The 15,766-nt window shown below is 42.9% G+C and overlaps 1 protein-coding gene across 1 annotated transcript in view; it reads right to left on the bottom strand.

The window, feature by feature from the left end:
* Nucleotides 1–15,766, bottom strand: part of EPHA6 (EPH receptor A6) — an 822,408-nt gene that overhangs the window by 173,668 nt on the left and 632,974 nt on the right. Inside the window, exon 9 of the mRNA XM_066599154.1 lies at nt 52–122. Coding sequence (XP_066455251.1) covers nt 52–122 — 71 coding nt within the window. The remainder of the gene's footprint in view (nt 1–51; nt 123–15,766) is intronic.

Below are 15,766 nucleotides of genomic sequence, written 5' to 3'. Positions count from 1 at the left end.
AAAAATGCTAAAAAGTCACAGAAGAAATTAGAAGAACAACAAATTACTCACAGTTTCCATTTTGCAGATTTGCTCGCCTTTTCTCTTCGGATTTCATTTTAGCTTTAATATACCACTGGCACCTTCAGGGAAAATAAAGTGATCGTTAGGAGGAGATGAATTTTTTTTTTCTTAGACTGTAACATTTGCAATAACACAAAAACAAAAAGCATTTACAATCTTATGACAGAATTCCTTCTGAGACAGGATGCACTTTTCACTGCCGGGTGTGATTGAGAAGCTGTGTGTACTTTATAGGAACATTTACTCAAAATCCATCATTATGTCAAGGTCTTAGAGTGCTCAAGTGTTCTCAAACTGAGACTTCTGAACTGAGCTCCAGAAGCACATTTGAGGGCATCATAACTTATACACCATCCTACCAAAGGTAATGGGACACCTGAGCAAAAATCAAAAGTAGTAATTTTTTCCATATGTTCATACTTAGGGGGGGGCTCATTTGGTGGGGCTTAATGGTATCAGATACTCTCCGCAGGATACTTTCTATTAACTCTGATAGACTTTAGCCGTTATTTCCCTCCATTCATCCCGCAAATGTCTAGTAAGTTCTCTCAATGAAGACAGATGCTATTCATGTTTCCTGACCAGATGTTCCGGTTCATCCCGGAGATGTTCAGTAGGGTTCAGGTTGGGACTCTATGCAGCCGGTCCCATCATGGAACATCCATATCATCAAACCAACATAAAGCAGAATTGGATTTGTGACAAGGCACATTGTCTTGTTGGAAGTATGGCCGACCATTCCCAGAGTATTGCCACCTTGTCGGCAGTACATTATTGTCTAGCATGTCAGCTCTGTGTTCATGGTTCTTGTCACTGCAAACAACAGACCAAGACCATGCCACGTAAAACATCCCCAGACCGTAACAGAAACTCCGCCGTACTTAACACACTAAGGCAAAAGACGTTCCCCAATCATCCTCCACACCCAGGTACATCAGTCTGATGTGAAGATGGAGTAGCATAATTCGTTACTCTGTAGAATGTTCTTTCATTGCTCAACTATCATGATGCTCCTTACAAAAGTTGTTGCACCAATGCATCTTCTTTGAGAGAATTCAACAGAAGTTTGCAGGATGAATGGAGGGAAATACCAGCTAAAGCGTATTAAATAATAGTAGAAAGTATGCAATGGAGAGTATCCAATTTCATTTGGGTGAAAGGAGGCCTTACTAAGTACTAACATATTGCTCAGGTGTCCAATTACTTCTAGTAGGCTAGTGTGTTACCACATCAGTGTATGCATCACACCAGTGAATTGAGTACATTGATCTCTATGTAACAAACCTCACAGTAAAAAAGTTACTTCCAGGAAGCCCAGAGATATGCAGGTGACCATTGACCACTCTACGTAACCCCTTGTAGAGACTGAATTGGCCTGTCTAAAGATCCAGTAAACAATTTCATTGAACTGAGCTTTCCTACTGGGAAAAATTGCTTCATGTAAATGACCTTTACTGCCATCTCTTAAAGGGTCTCTGTCTTTACCTTTAAGCGCCATAATCTACTTTATTGGTCTCAAAGGTGAGCAGATACAGGGGTCTGGGAGCTGCTTTTTATACTCAGTAGGTGACTCCTTCCAGCACTGTGACCCCGAGAAATTAGCAAGCACATAGAATGACTCTTTGCCAAAAGCTGTGCACGCTCTCCCAATCATCTCCATGGGAGGGCACAGAACTTTTTGAAAAACTGTGTGTACACGCGTTGATTTCTTGTGGGCACAGCGATAGATCAGGGCACCCGGTTAGTATAAAAATCAGCTCCTTCGTCCCCTCAGTTTTGGGACTCAAAGGTGATGTCAGAGGCCTTTTAAGGCTTTTTTAATATGGAGCATCTTGCTCCAGTAGACGAGCTCCTATCAACAAGATTGGCACTTGTGTACCGGTCCTCTACACAGGCCGATTCAGACTCTATTCGGAAATGAACAATCGTTCATACAATTGTTCAGCCCCACAGAGTTGTCATTGGTTGGCTGCATAACTTCCCATTTACAATTATAAATAAACTATATCTAACTAGTTAAAGATAAATAAAAAAAAACACTTTTTTTTACTCTTTGTAGACGTTATCCCCAATAGAACATAACAAGTAAAAAAATGTGAAAAAAAGATATTATGAAACAATGGAGCAAAAAGAATTTTGGTGGCCCAAGAAAAAAAAATATAGCCACTAAAGGGGTTTTATCCTCAGAATAATAAAAGAAACACGCGCCTCAGCACCCATACACATTCAATATCTGAATAAAGTTGTGCAACTGTAGTTTAAACTAACCACATAAAAATACAAGGTTCTTAGTGCACAATTTGATCAAAGCATGTGGGCCCATCCTTCACGTCCTAGTAAACCCTACTGGGTGGGTTACAAGCTCTAAAAAAACTGTCTTTGGGTAAAGAGCTTCCAATGGACTCAGGAAAAGCTGGATACCTGGCTATATACTTTCATTAAGCCACCTTGGACAGATGGGTGCATGGAGTGCCAAAGTGAGGGCAGCCACTCCCACATCAATGCAATGCATACGAAAAACAAAATTTAGCACTTCCAACAAATGAATTAAAAGTGAAGATGCGCCTAAGCCATGATTGCAACAAATATAGTAACATAAACACATGGCTAAGCATCCATGCACATTTAATATCTTAAAGGGAACCTGTCAACTTCTTTTTGCAGCCTTCACTGAGAGCACAATAAAGGTAGTACCTGTCACACTGATTACAGTGATATGTCTGCTGCATGTATCTGGACAGTAGTTTTGGAGAAACGTGCATTTTACGAGTAGCACCCAGTCATAGAAGTAATCCTGCATATTCATGAGCTACAGGCTAGCCACGCCCTCCAGCTGCTGATTGGCAGATCTCTCTGTGCACATAAACAGGCAGACAGTAGTAAATCAATGGCTGGATGGCAGGGTGGGTGTAGCTAGCCTGCAGCTGATGAATATCCAGGACAACTTCAAGTAGTCCTCTATGAGTGTGCTGCTACTGATAAAGTATGTTACTGCAGCCGCTCTAGGAATCCCCCTGCCGTGAGGCTCTGCCCTCCCATTGCCCAGGAAGACAAGTTGGTTTATTGCATCAATGTCAAAAGTTTGATGGGTCAGTTCTAAATCCAATATGATTCAACGCAATGGCGTCTTTTCATAGATTCTTCAAAAAGAAGTCTCAAAGCAGTTTTGCTTCCATCCCTGTAGGTCATTCCATACACTTGAAGGAAACCTACGAGAACTTGGACTTGGTTCTTCGTAAACTTAAATGTGAAGACCACGGTTGGCAAGTGTGTGTGGATTTAAAGGTCTTGTGCATGCTGCTCGAGCAACAAGCTGGATATACCAAATAGCCTTGATTCCTGTGTCTGTGAGACAGTCGAGACCAACAAAATCACTGGACCAAGAAGAGTTGGCAGCCGAGGGTGCTCATAGTCGGTCAAAAGAATGTCCTTAGAGAAACTTTGGTACCTCCACATAAAGGTCTTCTACCAAATCTCCATATGAAATTGGGATTGATGAAGCAATTCGTTAACTCACTTCCAAGAGATGGAGAATGCTTCAAATATTTTGTCACCAAGTTTCCAGGCCTCTCTGAGGTAAATTGAAGGAAGGTATGTTCGTCAGACCAAACATTAGAAGGCTTATAGCTGATCAAGAGTTTGTCAATACCATGATGGATTCTCAAAAAGAAGGGTGGACTGCATTTAAAGAGGTCATAGAGAAATGTTTAGGCAATAAGAAAGATCCTTGGACGAATGCTGAAAGCATCTCAAGCTTTAGGTTACCTGATGAGTTTGAAAGTACATTTCCTCCAATCCCACCTTGACTACTTTCCTGAAAATTTTAGATGTGTGAGTGAAGAACAAGGTGATCGATTCCACCAGGACATTAAAGAGATGGAAAGAACATACCAGGGAAAGTGGAGCCTTACATTGATGGCAGACTACTATTGGATGCTTCAGAGAGACATTCCAGATGCTACTCACAAGTGTAAATGTACCAAGAGGAGCCTCACAGGGAAGAAGAAATGATTTTAGTGTGTTTTAGTGGCTCATTTCAGTTCAAAAATGATTTCCATGTAAAATTTGTAATTAAAAATTTATTTTATAAGTCTATATGACAAAACGGAGGTCATTTTCAGATTCAGCATACTGAAAAATATAAAGATTATGGGGAATAACCAAAACAGCTCTTAAAATTTGTTTTTTTCAGACCTGTGTAGTTGATTGGGGGAACAACACTGCTCGGGATCCTCACCGATCAGCTGATCCTCCGGCCCGCTGTCAGCGCAGAATGGCTGGACATTCGTATTGGTGGTCTAGGGTGGAAGTGTAATAGACACCTTCACTCCCATTAAAATCAATGGGAGCAATGCCTCCTATTATACTTTTAACCCTGGCCACCAATGCAGACATCTCCCCCAATACATTGACAGTGGGCAGCAGGATCAAGTTATATGGGAAATCCCAAGGATAGGTAATCAGTAGTAAAATCCAGGAATACTCCTTTAAACCGCCACATGCATAAAATCGCTAAAAAGTGTCTAGTCTTCTAGGACCGAAACACTCATTAAGGGTGCATGCAGACGAGCGTGGTTTACACGCTGCAACAGTAACATGTAAACCACGTTGCTGACATGCAGGAATTCTGTGGTGAACAAGCTATTTCTTGCTCCTTGGAGCAGCCCGTTCACATGTCCGTGCTGCGAGCAGAGTGCTTCCGCGGCTCCCATAGGAGCCTGTGGTCAGCACCATGGAAAGCGCCACAGCACGGAGCTGAAAGACGAGTCGGCACTCGGTGTCCTATCTTTTTTACCAGCGCAGATTCTGCATTGGTAAAAAAAAGCTATGTGTAAGCGCTTCCATAGCAACCTATTGGTTGCTGTAGAAGTGTGGTTTACACGTTGCTGTAGCAGCATGTAAACCACGCTCATCTGAATGCACCGTTAGGGGTAATTTTATAAGTACGGGCAATTTTGTAAGAGCCTTTCTGCTTGGAGGCTCCTCCGGTAATTTGGCACACATTAGTCCTTCTGACTGTGATTCGTGCTTGTAGTTTGGATAGTAATTGGCATATATGTCATTGGCTGGGGCCCATGCGATCTCCATATAGTGGAGCTGCGATTGATATATCTGGGACTGCATGCAGTAACGAATGTCATGATCATTTGCGATGGGTCTGACCCTTTATATTTGGAGGCAGCAATTAGTAGACTCTTCGCTCCCGTCCCGTCAGAACTTAAGGCAGGAATGACATGGCGGGGGGCATTTCCCAGGAATGACTATGACCCATTCGGCATATCTTTGGCATTACACCTTCCAGCATGTTATTTGCGATGGTTATGAAATGAATTCTGTGTGCTGCTGGTGGATAATCGCTCGGCGGATAAACCAGCAGGTGCTTATCTCAGCCTGCCTCTCCAATACCAATAGACTCATCACAAAACTTACGAAGCGACAGTTCATCAAATTGCTAATTCCAAAGAGTGCAGCAAAGCACATCTGTATGGAGCGCTCCTCTCCTGCAAAGTGAAATTTGTTTTAGATTCCCCCAGTAAATGGAGTATTTATTCACAATTTCCCCGCCTGATGTTCATTGAATGATTTTCCGTGAATACCGCTTATCACTGCGCTTAAATGATACTTCAAAATGAAATGAGCGCGGTGGAGAATTTTACATTTCACATCTACATAATACATTAGGATTTCGCAAGGATAATGCTCAATAATTGTATTAAACATGGGCGGCGAACGCGGCGGCGGAATCTATCGCGCTTATTAAGTTTACATTTACTATATTCATTGATCGGTAAAGGCGAAGGCCAACGGGGACTTTATTGTTCGCCGCTAAATGAATTTTTATCATAATGCCAAAAGTGACGTTTAATTTACTACATATTTATGCTCCAGAGAGGATATTGAAGCGTCTATGTAATTCCTTCAGGACGAGGCCGTTTTTTTTTTCATTTCTGTTTTTTCCATCCCACTTTAAAAAAAATCACAACTGCTTGGTTTTTGCAGGACGACTTGTATTTTTCAATGGTGTAATGTATTAAAAAATTTGCGATAAGTGGAAAAAATGCAACTGCACCATTTTTTGGGAGGGCTTGTTTTTAAGATGTACACACTGCAGCAAAAATGACATGATAACTTTATTCGGTGGATTAGGACAATTACGACGAAAGCTAATTTATACAGTTTTTTGTTGTGCGTCTATGTACGAGAAAAAAACGCGCCCCTTGCTTATGCGAAAAACGCAAAGTTTGCGCGTGAAACTTTGCCTCTTCACTGGAGCAGCTGCTCTACGAAGGTCCCCTCATCACTGAACACTGTGACAGCACTGATGATGGGACTCCCCGTGGGGATGAAAGAATACCCTGCCGAGATACTATCCCATTGCTTTCAATGGGGCCGACGCAGCTGCCGCCCCATTGCATGCAATGGGATGAAAGCAACCCCAGCTGGGATTTCCATGGAAGGGCTTGAAAATAAGCCCTAGCTGCTGGAAAATATTTAAAAAACATTATACATCACCTAGCAGCGCTGTCGGGGCTCCAACACGTCTTCTCCCTGGCTCTCCAGCATTGTTCTAAAGCCTGCCTCCAGAAAGTGCTGCCTCTGATTGGCTGAGCACTGTGATCAATCAGAGGCAGCACTCAGCCATTCATTGAATGACAGTTGAGTGCTGTCTCTGATTGGTCACAGTGCTCAGCCAATCAGAGTGTCAAAGCTGTGGCAGAGGACCCCAATGGTATCCCATTGGTATCCCACTGCTTTCGATGGGGCCAGCGGCTGTAGCACTGGCCACATTGATAGCAGTGGGCATGGAGCTTCATTCACGCGCATTTTGCACATCCGTGCAGTGCATTTTTTTGTGCAGCACAGATGCGCACAAATACACGTTCGTCTAGCTGAGCCCTTAGACTGGACTTTCACCAACACCGTGATACTGAATGTTTATTTTTTTGCATTTAAATTTCTTTTATTTTAAATATGGGAAAAGGCTTCTTTTTAAACTTTTAATGTTAATTATTTTTAGATAATTAAACTTATTTTTATCTTTTTTTTTCCTAGTCCCCAAAGGGGATTTGAACTTCTGTCCATTTGATCGTTTCCAAAATATACTGTGATAGTTCAGTATTGCAATATATTGTATTTCTGCATGCATTCTATTAGGACGTACAGCAAACATGTTTTAGGGCTCAGTCAGACGAGCGCTTTTTATTTTTTTGCACAAAAAAATGCACTCCACACATGTTCAAAATGCGCGTGACCAAAACTCTGTGACCATTGCAAAGGAATGGGATGCAGGCAACCCCTGCAGTGATTTTCGGGGAAGGGATTAAAATATAAGCCCTTCCCTGAAAATCATCCCTAACTGCTGTAAAAAATGAATACACATCACCTCTCTGCCGCTGTTGGGGCTCTGGCTCATCTTCTCATTGGCTTCCCGGCACTGTTCTGAAGCACTTTCCACTAGCCGGTGATTTAAATATCCCCACTTTCTGAAAGTGCTGTGTCTGATTCACTGAGTGCTCAGCCAATCACAGGCAGTGTTCAGCCATTCATTGAATGACAGCTGAATGCTGCCTTTGATTGGTCACTGCGCTCAGACAATCAGAGGCAGCGCTCAGCTATTCATGACAAATCACTGCAGGGTTGCCTGCATCCCATTGCTTTCAATGGGGTGGCTGCAGCGCCAGCTCCATTGAAAGCAATGGGAGAACATTGCGATCCTCTGCCATAGCTGTGACAGCTGTGGCAGGGGATCTTTTGTCCCCGCGGGGAGTCTCATCATCACAGTGTTCAGTGATGAGGGAACTCCCCGCGGGATATCTTTACACGCAGCACGGACCTTATCGATGCACGCACGCATGCCCTATCTTTTGCAGAAGCAAAGATTTTGCGCCTGTAAAAAACGGACATGTGAACACTACATAGAAAGCCAATGGTTTAATAGACACGCTTTTATTTGCGCACATAGGCGTGCACAAAAAAAAGCTTGTCTGACTGTGCCCTTAGGGCTTAGTCACACGGGCGATGATCCGCCAGTGTTTCTGCCTGATTCTGACCGCTGCACTGCAGGTGCGGACGACTCTCCTCACCGTCGGCAGAAAGAACACATGGCCGGCAATGGAGCCGGTCATGTAGAGAGTCGTCCACACACAGTGCGGCAGTCTTATCAGGCAGAAACACTGGCGGATCGCCGGCCGTGTGACTGAGCCCTTAAGAGATAGAACTACATGGCAGCCCTGTAGACCTTCAGAAGGCCCCCAGCTGCCATGACATCTGAACGGCCCTCCCAGCCGTCCATGGCATTGAAATGTGAATCAAGACTTGAACAGAATAAACCGTGGCACATTTGCCGAGAAGAGTTGTAGTTTTTATAGCAATTGATACGTTTTTAGAGGACATGCGACTTATTGATTGATTTTTATTGCATTTTTTGGGAAAGTGGATGGACGAGAAATAACAATTCTGATATTGTTTAAAATAATTATTTATGTTGTTCATTGTGGGGGATAAATAACTAAATATTTTCATTGCTTGGGTCATTAAAAGTGCGTCGATATCTATTATATGCACTTTTTAATTATTTTATGCATTTAGTTTCCTATTTTAATAGTGTTTTGTGGGAAAAAATATTTTTATTTTTTAATTTTACACTCGCTTTTTTAAACTAAACTTTATTTTTTAACACTATTCTTTAGACCCTCAAAGGAACTTGAAGATGTGATTATTTGACCGCTAGTAACTGTATTACCTTCGTAATGCAGTAGTCTATGCATATGCTGTCAGCCTATTAGACTCTGTTGAAGGTGGGGTCTGGTAGGCTAAGCTACATAGCAAACATGGACACTAGAGATGAACGAGTATACTCGCTAAGGCACATTACTCGAGCGAGTAGTGCCTTAGCCGAGTATCTCCCTGCTCCTCTCTAAAGATTCGGGGGCTGGCGCCGGTGACAGGTGAGTTGCGGCGGGGAGCGGGGGGAGAGAGGCAGAGAAAGATCTCCCCTCCGTTCCTCCCCGCTATCCCCCGCCGTTCCCTGCCCCCCGCCGACCCCCGAATCTTTAGAGACGAGCGGGGAGCTACTCGGCTAAGGCACTACTCGCTCAAGTAATGTGCCTTAGCGAGTATACTCACTCATCTCTAATGGACACCTTACTACCATGGAGACCCATCGGCATCTCGTGATCACATCATGGGGTGCCGATGGGTAACGGGAAGTCTGCTCACCCTGTAACCTACGTACATGCCTCGGGCACTATTAATTGGGGCATGGAAGGGTTTATACGGTCAGGAATGGAGGTTTCTCTGCTCTTGGTCGTTACAGGAGGATCTCAGCTGTCAGCAGACCCACCTTTTGTCCACATGGTGATTGGTCACTATAGTCAGGTGATCTTCCGAGATTCTAAGCAATTTTCCCAGCATTCATAGCAATAGTAAAAACATGGCCGCTACCTGCAGCAAACTTGTGTAATTCATCACCAAGAAAAAGCCTATCGAAAAATCTTGGATTTTGACTGGAAACTAAGTTCAACTAGTTTGACATGCCAAAAAATGGGGGATCGAATTGAACCTAGATGTGAACCAAGATGACAGGCTAAACAGTGATGGGTGCAACATTTTCTACATGGTCTCAGATCAACTCTTGCTAATCTCTGATCAAAACTTTGCTGCAACGGGCCCTGAAATGAACAGAGTAGAGGCACACATTGCGCAATTCCTTTAGGAATGCATGGGCCCCCTGTTTTTGTAATCAGTGGGGGTCCAAGGGTTCAGACCCCCAACAATTGGATAGTTATCCCCTATACTGTGGATGGGGGATAAGTTCATCTTACCGAAATACCCCTTTAAATGAAGAATGAGGTGCAGTCAATGTACATAGTACTATAGGCCTATGGATAAAACCTATAGGATGATATAGGATGAAGGAAGGACATCTTGTCCGCCCGCGGTTCAGCATTATATGAGAAGACATTCACTTTGTCGCTGTGAAATGAGCTGCAGCATTGTCTCCCGATATATGTTTTCCATCCTCAAAGGAAAGGAAGCCGGAGTCATGAGCGCAAAAATGCTTAATGTAACCTCATCACATGTGATTAGCGGCGACATGCTACAGGTCCTCCCGTCTGTCCTCGGAGGAGAATGAAGACATAAGACTTCTCCCAGCTCGCTATAAATATTGGAGGAATTATAGCTAATTGAATTCTGAGGAAACGGTAACGAAACGCTGGATGTTATCTGCACCATTAAAGGTGCATTGACTCTAACAAACATCTGCTGAAATCCACTACCTACCTCATAATTACTCATTCTCTCTGCTTCATGACTATTTATTCAGTATGTAGTATTAGGACGTGGATCATTTCATCCCTATAGTTAAACTGCTCCGTGCACCTAGTGGAAGCAGCCGACTCATATACTAACCAGTATATAGGAAAATCATGCTGCCACATTCATGTAGTACAGAGGTGTCCGCTCTTAACTTACTGGTGTGTTCATCCTGAGTCCTGACCTTACAAGTGTGTTGTCCCTTTACTTACAAATGTGTCTGTCCTAACCTTACAGGTGTGTTCTCTCTTACCATACAAATGTGTTCATCCTGACCTTAAAAGTGCTTCCCCCCTTTCCTTACAGATGTGTCCTCTCATACCTTACAAGTTTGTCCATCCTGACTTTAAAAGTGTTTCACTCCATTCTTGAAAGCTGTGTCCTCCCTTACCTTACAGCTATGTCCTCCCTTACCTTACAGCTGTGTTCTCCCTTATCTGTCAGATGTGTTCTCCCTTACCTTACAGCTATGCCCTCCCTTAACTTACAGCTATGTCCTCCCTTACTTCACAGCTATCTCCTCCCTTACCTTACAGCTATATCTTCCCTTACCTTACAGATGTGTCCTTCCTTACCTTACAGCTATGTCCTCCCTATCTACAGATATGTCCTCCCTTACCTTACAGCTATGTCCTCCCTACATTACAGCTGTGTCCTCTCTACCTTATAGCTATGTCCTCTCTACCTAACAGATGTGTCCTCCCTTACCTTACAGCTATCTTCTCCCTTACCTTACAGCTATCTCCTCCCTTACCTTACAGCTATGTCCTCCCTTACCTTACAGCTATGTCCTCTCTTACCTTACAGCTGTGTTCTCCCTTATCTCTCAGATGTGTCCTCCCTTACTTCACAGCTATCTCCTCCCTTACCTTACAGCTATGTCCTCCCTTACCTTACATCTATATCTTCCCTTACCTTACAGATGTGTCCTCCCTTACCTTACAGCTATGTCCTCCCTACCTTACAGATGTGTCCTCCCTTACCTTACAGCTATGTCCTCCCTACCTTACAGCTGTGTCCTCCCTACCTTATAGCTATGTCCTCTCTACCTAACAAATGTGTCCTCCCTTACCTTACAGTTGTGTCCTCCCTTACCTTACAGCTATCTCCTCCCTTACCTTACAGCTATGTCCTCCCTTACCTTACAGCTATGTCCTCCCTTACCTTACAGCTATGTCCTTCCTTACCACCTTTCAGATGGCAGTGCAAAAAAAGCCCTTGAACAGAGAAGATGCCAGTGATAACAACGGGATCGGGACTGCTACTGCCAGTGAAAGGAAGTTAGAGGGACCAGGTGCTTTGGTCCTGATCCATGACACCTCCTCATGTATACAAAGGAGTTAATGGGTCAAACAGAGCTACTGGTCACTTAAATGATCCATTTAGCTAAGAAATTAGCAAAATTTGTGTTCCTGGTATCCTGTTTTAAATAAAGTTACTGTTTTTGCATATCAATATACTAATTTTTCATCATTTTATGGTAATGTTGAACTTCAAAGTATGATTTTAGAATCTGTTGTCATCAGTCTTGATTTCTGTTCAGTGGTGAACATTATCCATTGGCTGACCCATTTTATGATATATCATTGGGACAGATTTACTAATCCCATCTAGACAGTGCAAACCTTTTACACAGGCTGATCGGGCATGAATGTCAGATAACTCTGATCATAGCAGTTAACCCTCCAGATCCCACTGTCAGTTTTGACAGCCGCATTTAGGAGACCTGAGTAAGGGAGTGGGCTCCCTCTGTCAGACAAATGGCTTACCCATAACAAGATCATGGACAGCTCTTTAAGTGCCATGGCAGTTTGCAAAAGACCCCAGAGCAGCTATCTATTTCTGTCGATTAAGCCTTGCTTGTGGCAGGGCTTAATAGAATGCCTGCAGAAATACAATATACAGCAACACTAACGTACTGCAGCATATTGTATAAGCGATCAAATGATCGCTAGTTTGTTTCCTATGGAGGTTTAAAAAGTAAAAATAAGTAAAATAAAGTTCTTAAATTATTAGTAAATGTAAAAAATCTTAACAGTTTAACCCCCTATTTCCCCTATCATTACATAAAATGAAAGTCAAATAAAATAAAAGTCCAATTAATTAGAATATCGCAATATTTATCCTGCACGATGAGGAGTATAAGAAAAAAAACGCAATGCCAGAATTGACTTGTTTTGGGTACCCCTTCTTCAAGAAAAAAAGTGAATAAAAAACTGTCAAAAAGTCACAGATACCCCAAAATGGTACCCATCAAAACAAACAACAAGCCTTCACACAATGCCATAGAAAGAAAAACAAAAAAAGTTTTGGGGATGAAAAGATGGCGACAAAGAGCTATTTTTTTTAACAGGGTATTTTCTAGTAGTACAATATGATTTGGTATTGCCGTTATTGTACTAAACTACAGAAAAAAGATAACGTGTCACTTTAATCGCACTACGATTGCTATAAAACACCCCCCAAAGTGGCAACATTGTAAGTTTTTCTCCATTTCACGACACCTAAAAAGTTGTAAAAGTTTTCCAATACATTATATGTAGAGATGAGCGAGCGTACTCGCTAAGGCAAACTACTCGAGCGATTCGGGTGCCGGCCGGGGAGAGCGGTGAGTTGCGGGAGTGAGCAGGGAGAAGGAAGGGGGAGAGAGTGAGAGAGAGATCTCCCCCCCTGTTCCTCCCCGCTCTCTTCCCCGCCGCTCCCCGACCCCCACCAGCACCCGAATCTTTAGAGACGAGCGGGCAGGTACTTGCATAAGGCACTACTCGCTCAAGTAGTTTGCCTTAGCGAGTACGCTCACTCATCTCTAATTATAGGGTCTGTTAAATGGTCCCATTGAAAGCTATGAATTTTTTGAAATTAGGAATGGAAAAATGAAAAAAATTAAAAAGGGCTGCAGCAGGAAGGGGTTAAATCAATGCAAAGTAATTGAATTTAATGTTTTTTTGCTTGTTTTTAAATATCTGGGCCCATCAACAAAATGGAATCATAAGCAAGATGACACATATGCTGCTATTTTTGTTATTTCAGCACAGCGGGCGCGATAAACCGGACAATCCCTTTAACATATAGCATATATCAATTATCTACAGCAAAATTCCCCAGTATGAATGCGGCTTTTTTTTTACCCCACTGATATTCTGTATTTTTATAATATTAGTCATTTTCAAATTCACACCATGATTCCCACACCCCCTGTAGAAATAACGTGACGTCCCTCACATCCTATGGAGAATATTTAGAACTCTTGCTTGCATAGGATCAATAGAAATGTCTCCAGTCGCCTTGTTGACAGCATTTGATGCCTAGAGGTAAAACCTGACAGTTCTCGCACCTCTCTACATAGCAAATAGGAACTGACTGGGTTATTAGTTTGAGGAAGAAGATCAGAGAAGCTGAAAACAATCAATCAGCGCAAACATATGGCAATACTGATAGCCCATCACAGCCTACTGCTTGCCACTAGCCAATCGTTATTACTCTGACTATATAATCCCCGGTCTCTGGCTAGTCAGCAAATGAGTTGCATTCCACATATTCTTTGTAAATGAGTTTGTGTCCCTAAATACAAATTATATAGCTGTCAGCTGTACCCACAGATTTTGGCGGGACCAGCCCAAAATCTAACGAGCAGGAGGGTGTCCTTACTTTCACCCAATGGCAGATGTTGAGGGGTAGAAGGGTTGGGTATCTGTAATTTGAACACATCCCATCCTATTGTTCTCGGAGGAGATAAACCACAATCACTTTATTGTCCTCTACCCATTGAGTACACAAGCACATTCAGTGGACACTTATCTACAGTGTATGGCCAATTGTCTATCTCCATGACCTGTGACCTTTGTAGACTTTTAGACCAAAGCGTAAAAAAGTTGTCCAAGTGTGAAGCATTAAAAAAACATGTCTGCAAATGTGTTAAAATAATAAAGGTCACACCCATCTTCTCCCGTATCCAGCACTGTAGCTGTCACAGTCCTCTTGGTCTCTGTGCGAATGGCTACCATATGACTGATGCAGCCAATCAGAGGCTGCAGCAGTTTTATGCTTGCTGCTCTTCCGGCATCACCATGCACAATAAACATTTTTTTTTTAGAAAATAGCTTCTTTCTGTGTTGTATCGGAATGTTACGAGTGCAATATACAGTATATGTTATACACTGAAATGCGACTTTATTAGTGACCCCCATGTAATAGCACATTGGACCTCCTTTGGCCTTCAGAACCTTGTCCCAGCTCCTGCGCTGCAACACGGAAGCGGGTCTGGACTCATGTCATGGCATCAGTTTGGCCCATGTGACCGTGATGTTGGTACATACACCATGTCATTCACTGCTCAGCATCAATGTGTTAACATCTCTCTGCTGCAATATGGTGCTGGACTGATGAGTGGGGAGATCATTTCCCGAGCCAGCCAATCAGCCTTTATTGTAGTTTATAAATTCTGGCCCCTCCTCTCAAAAGGCGCTGATTATTTCTCTGTTGGTGAAGTTCTTGTATAGCTCAAGTTTCCCTGGTGCCATTCTATATATTTAGATATGTCCCTGGTGTTCATACTGTTATTGTGGTGTTCCTTTACTGTGATTTACATTGCCATTTTCAACTGTCCAAGGTTTTGCCCTTATCCTTCTAGTGACTTTATATGAAGCCACAGGTTCCAGATGTGGAGCCACCCTCCTCAGGGAGATTTCCCCACTTTAGGAAGGGTTTCCATTCTTAGTACATTAGGGTGAGATTTCCCTTTTCTGCCTTGTTTAGTTTTATTGATTCTTTTGGTTCTTTGAGTTTTTCCGATAGTGTATTCCTGTCCTTTTGAACATCTTTTACGTCTATTTCAGACTAAGTGTTTAGGTGTCTGGATTAGATGCAACACACAGCAGTCAGTTCATCATGGCATCCACTAACAGGTATCAGAGGACTCATGATGTGCCAAGAAAACACTGCCCACACCACTACTCCACCTCCACCAGCCTTACAGGAAGAAGTAATTGATTCATGCTGCTTTTGCCCCCTGGAGTTTCGCTTTCCTGTTTTTTTGCAATGGCGCTGGAGCTGCTTATGTGCTGTTATAGCCCATCCGATGAATATGCCCTTTTGGCTCTAATAAACTCTCCTACTGGGAGATTTTTATCCACATGTGGGGGGTAGCAACTCTGTGCATGTACTAAGGAGTTGCCAGAGGAGGGCTTCCTATACAATTTAGTAAACTGAGGGAATCCTTGCAGATTAGGGGAAGGTCATCTTGATATCTCCTATACCAATGGCATTTCTGTGGAAACAGGTTATGGGAGGCATATAGACAAGCCTCCTCCCATTGAGACATGTAGAGATTAGAGAGGGACGAGCTGGAATTATCATAGAATGGTAGAGTTGGAAGGGACCTCTGGGG

This window comes from Eleutherodactylus coqui, chromosome 4 (assembly GCF_035609145.1).
Source record: "Eleutherodactylus coqui strain aEleCoq1 chromosome 4, aEleCoq1.hap1, whole genome shotgun sequence".
NCBI lineage: Eukaryota > Metazoa > Chordata > Amphibia > Anura > Eleutherodactylidae > Eleutherodactylus > Eleutherodactylus coqui.
This window is presented reverse-complemented; position numbering and strand designations above follow the sequence as displayed.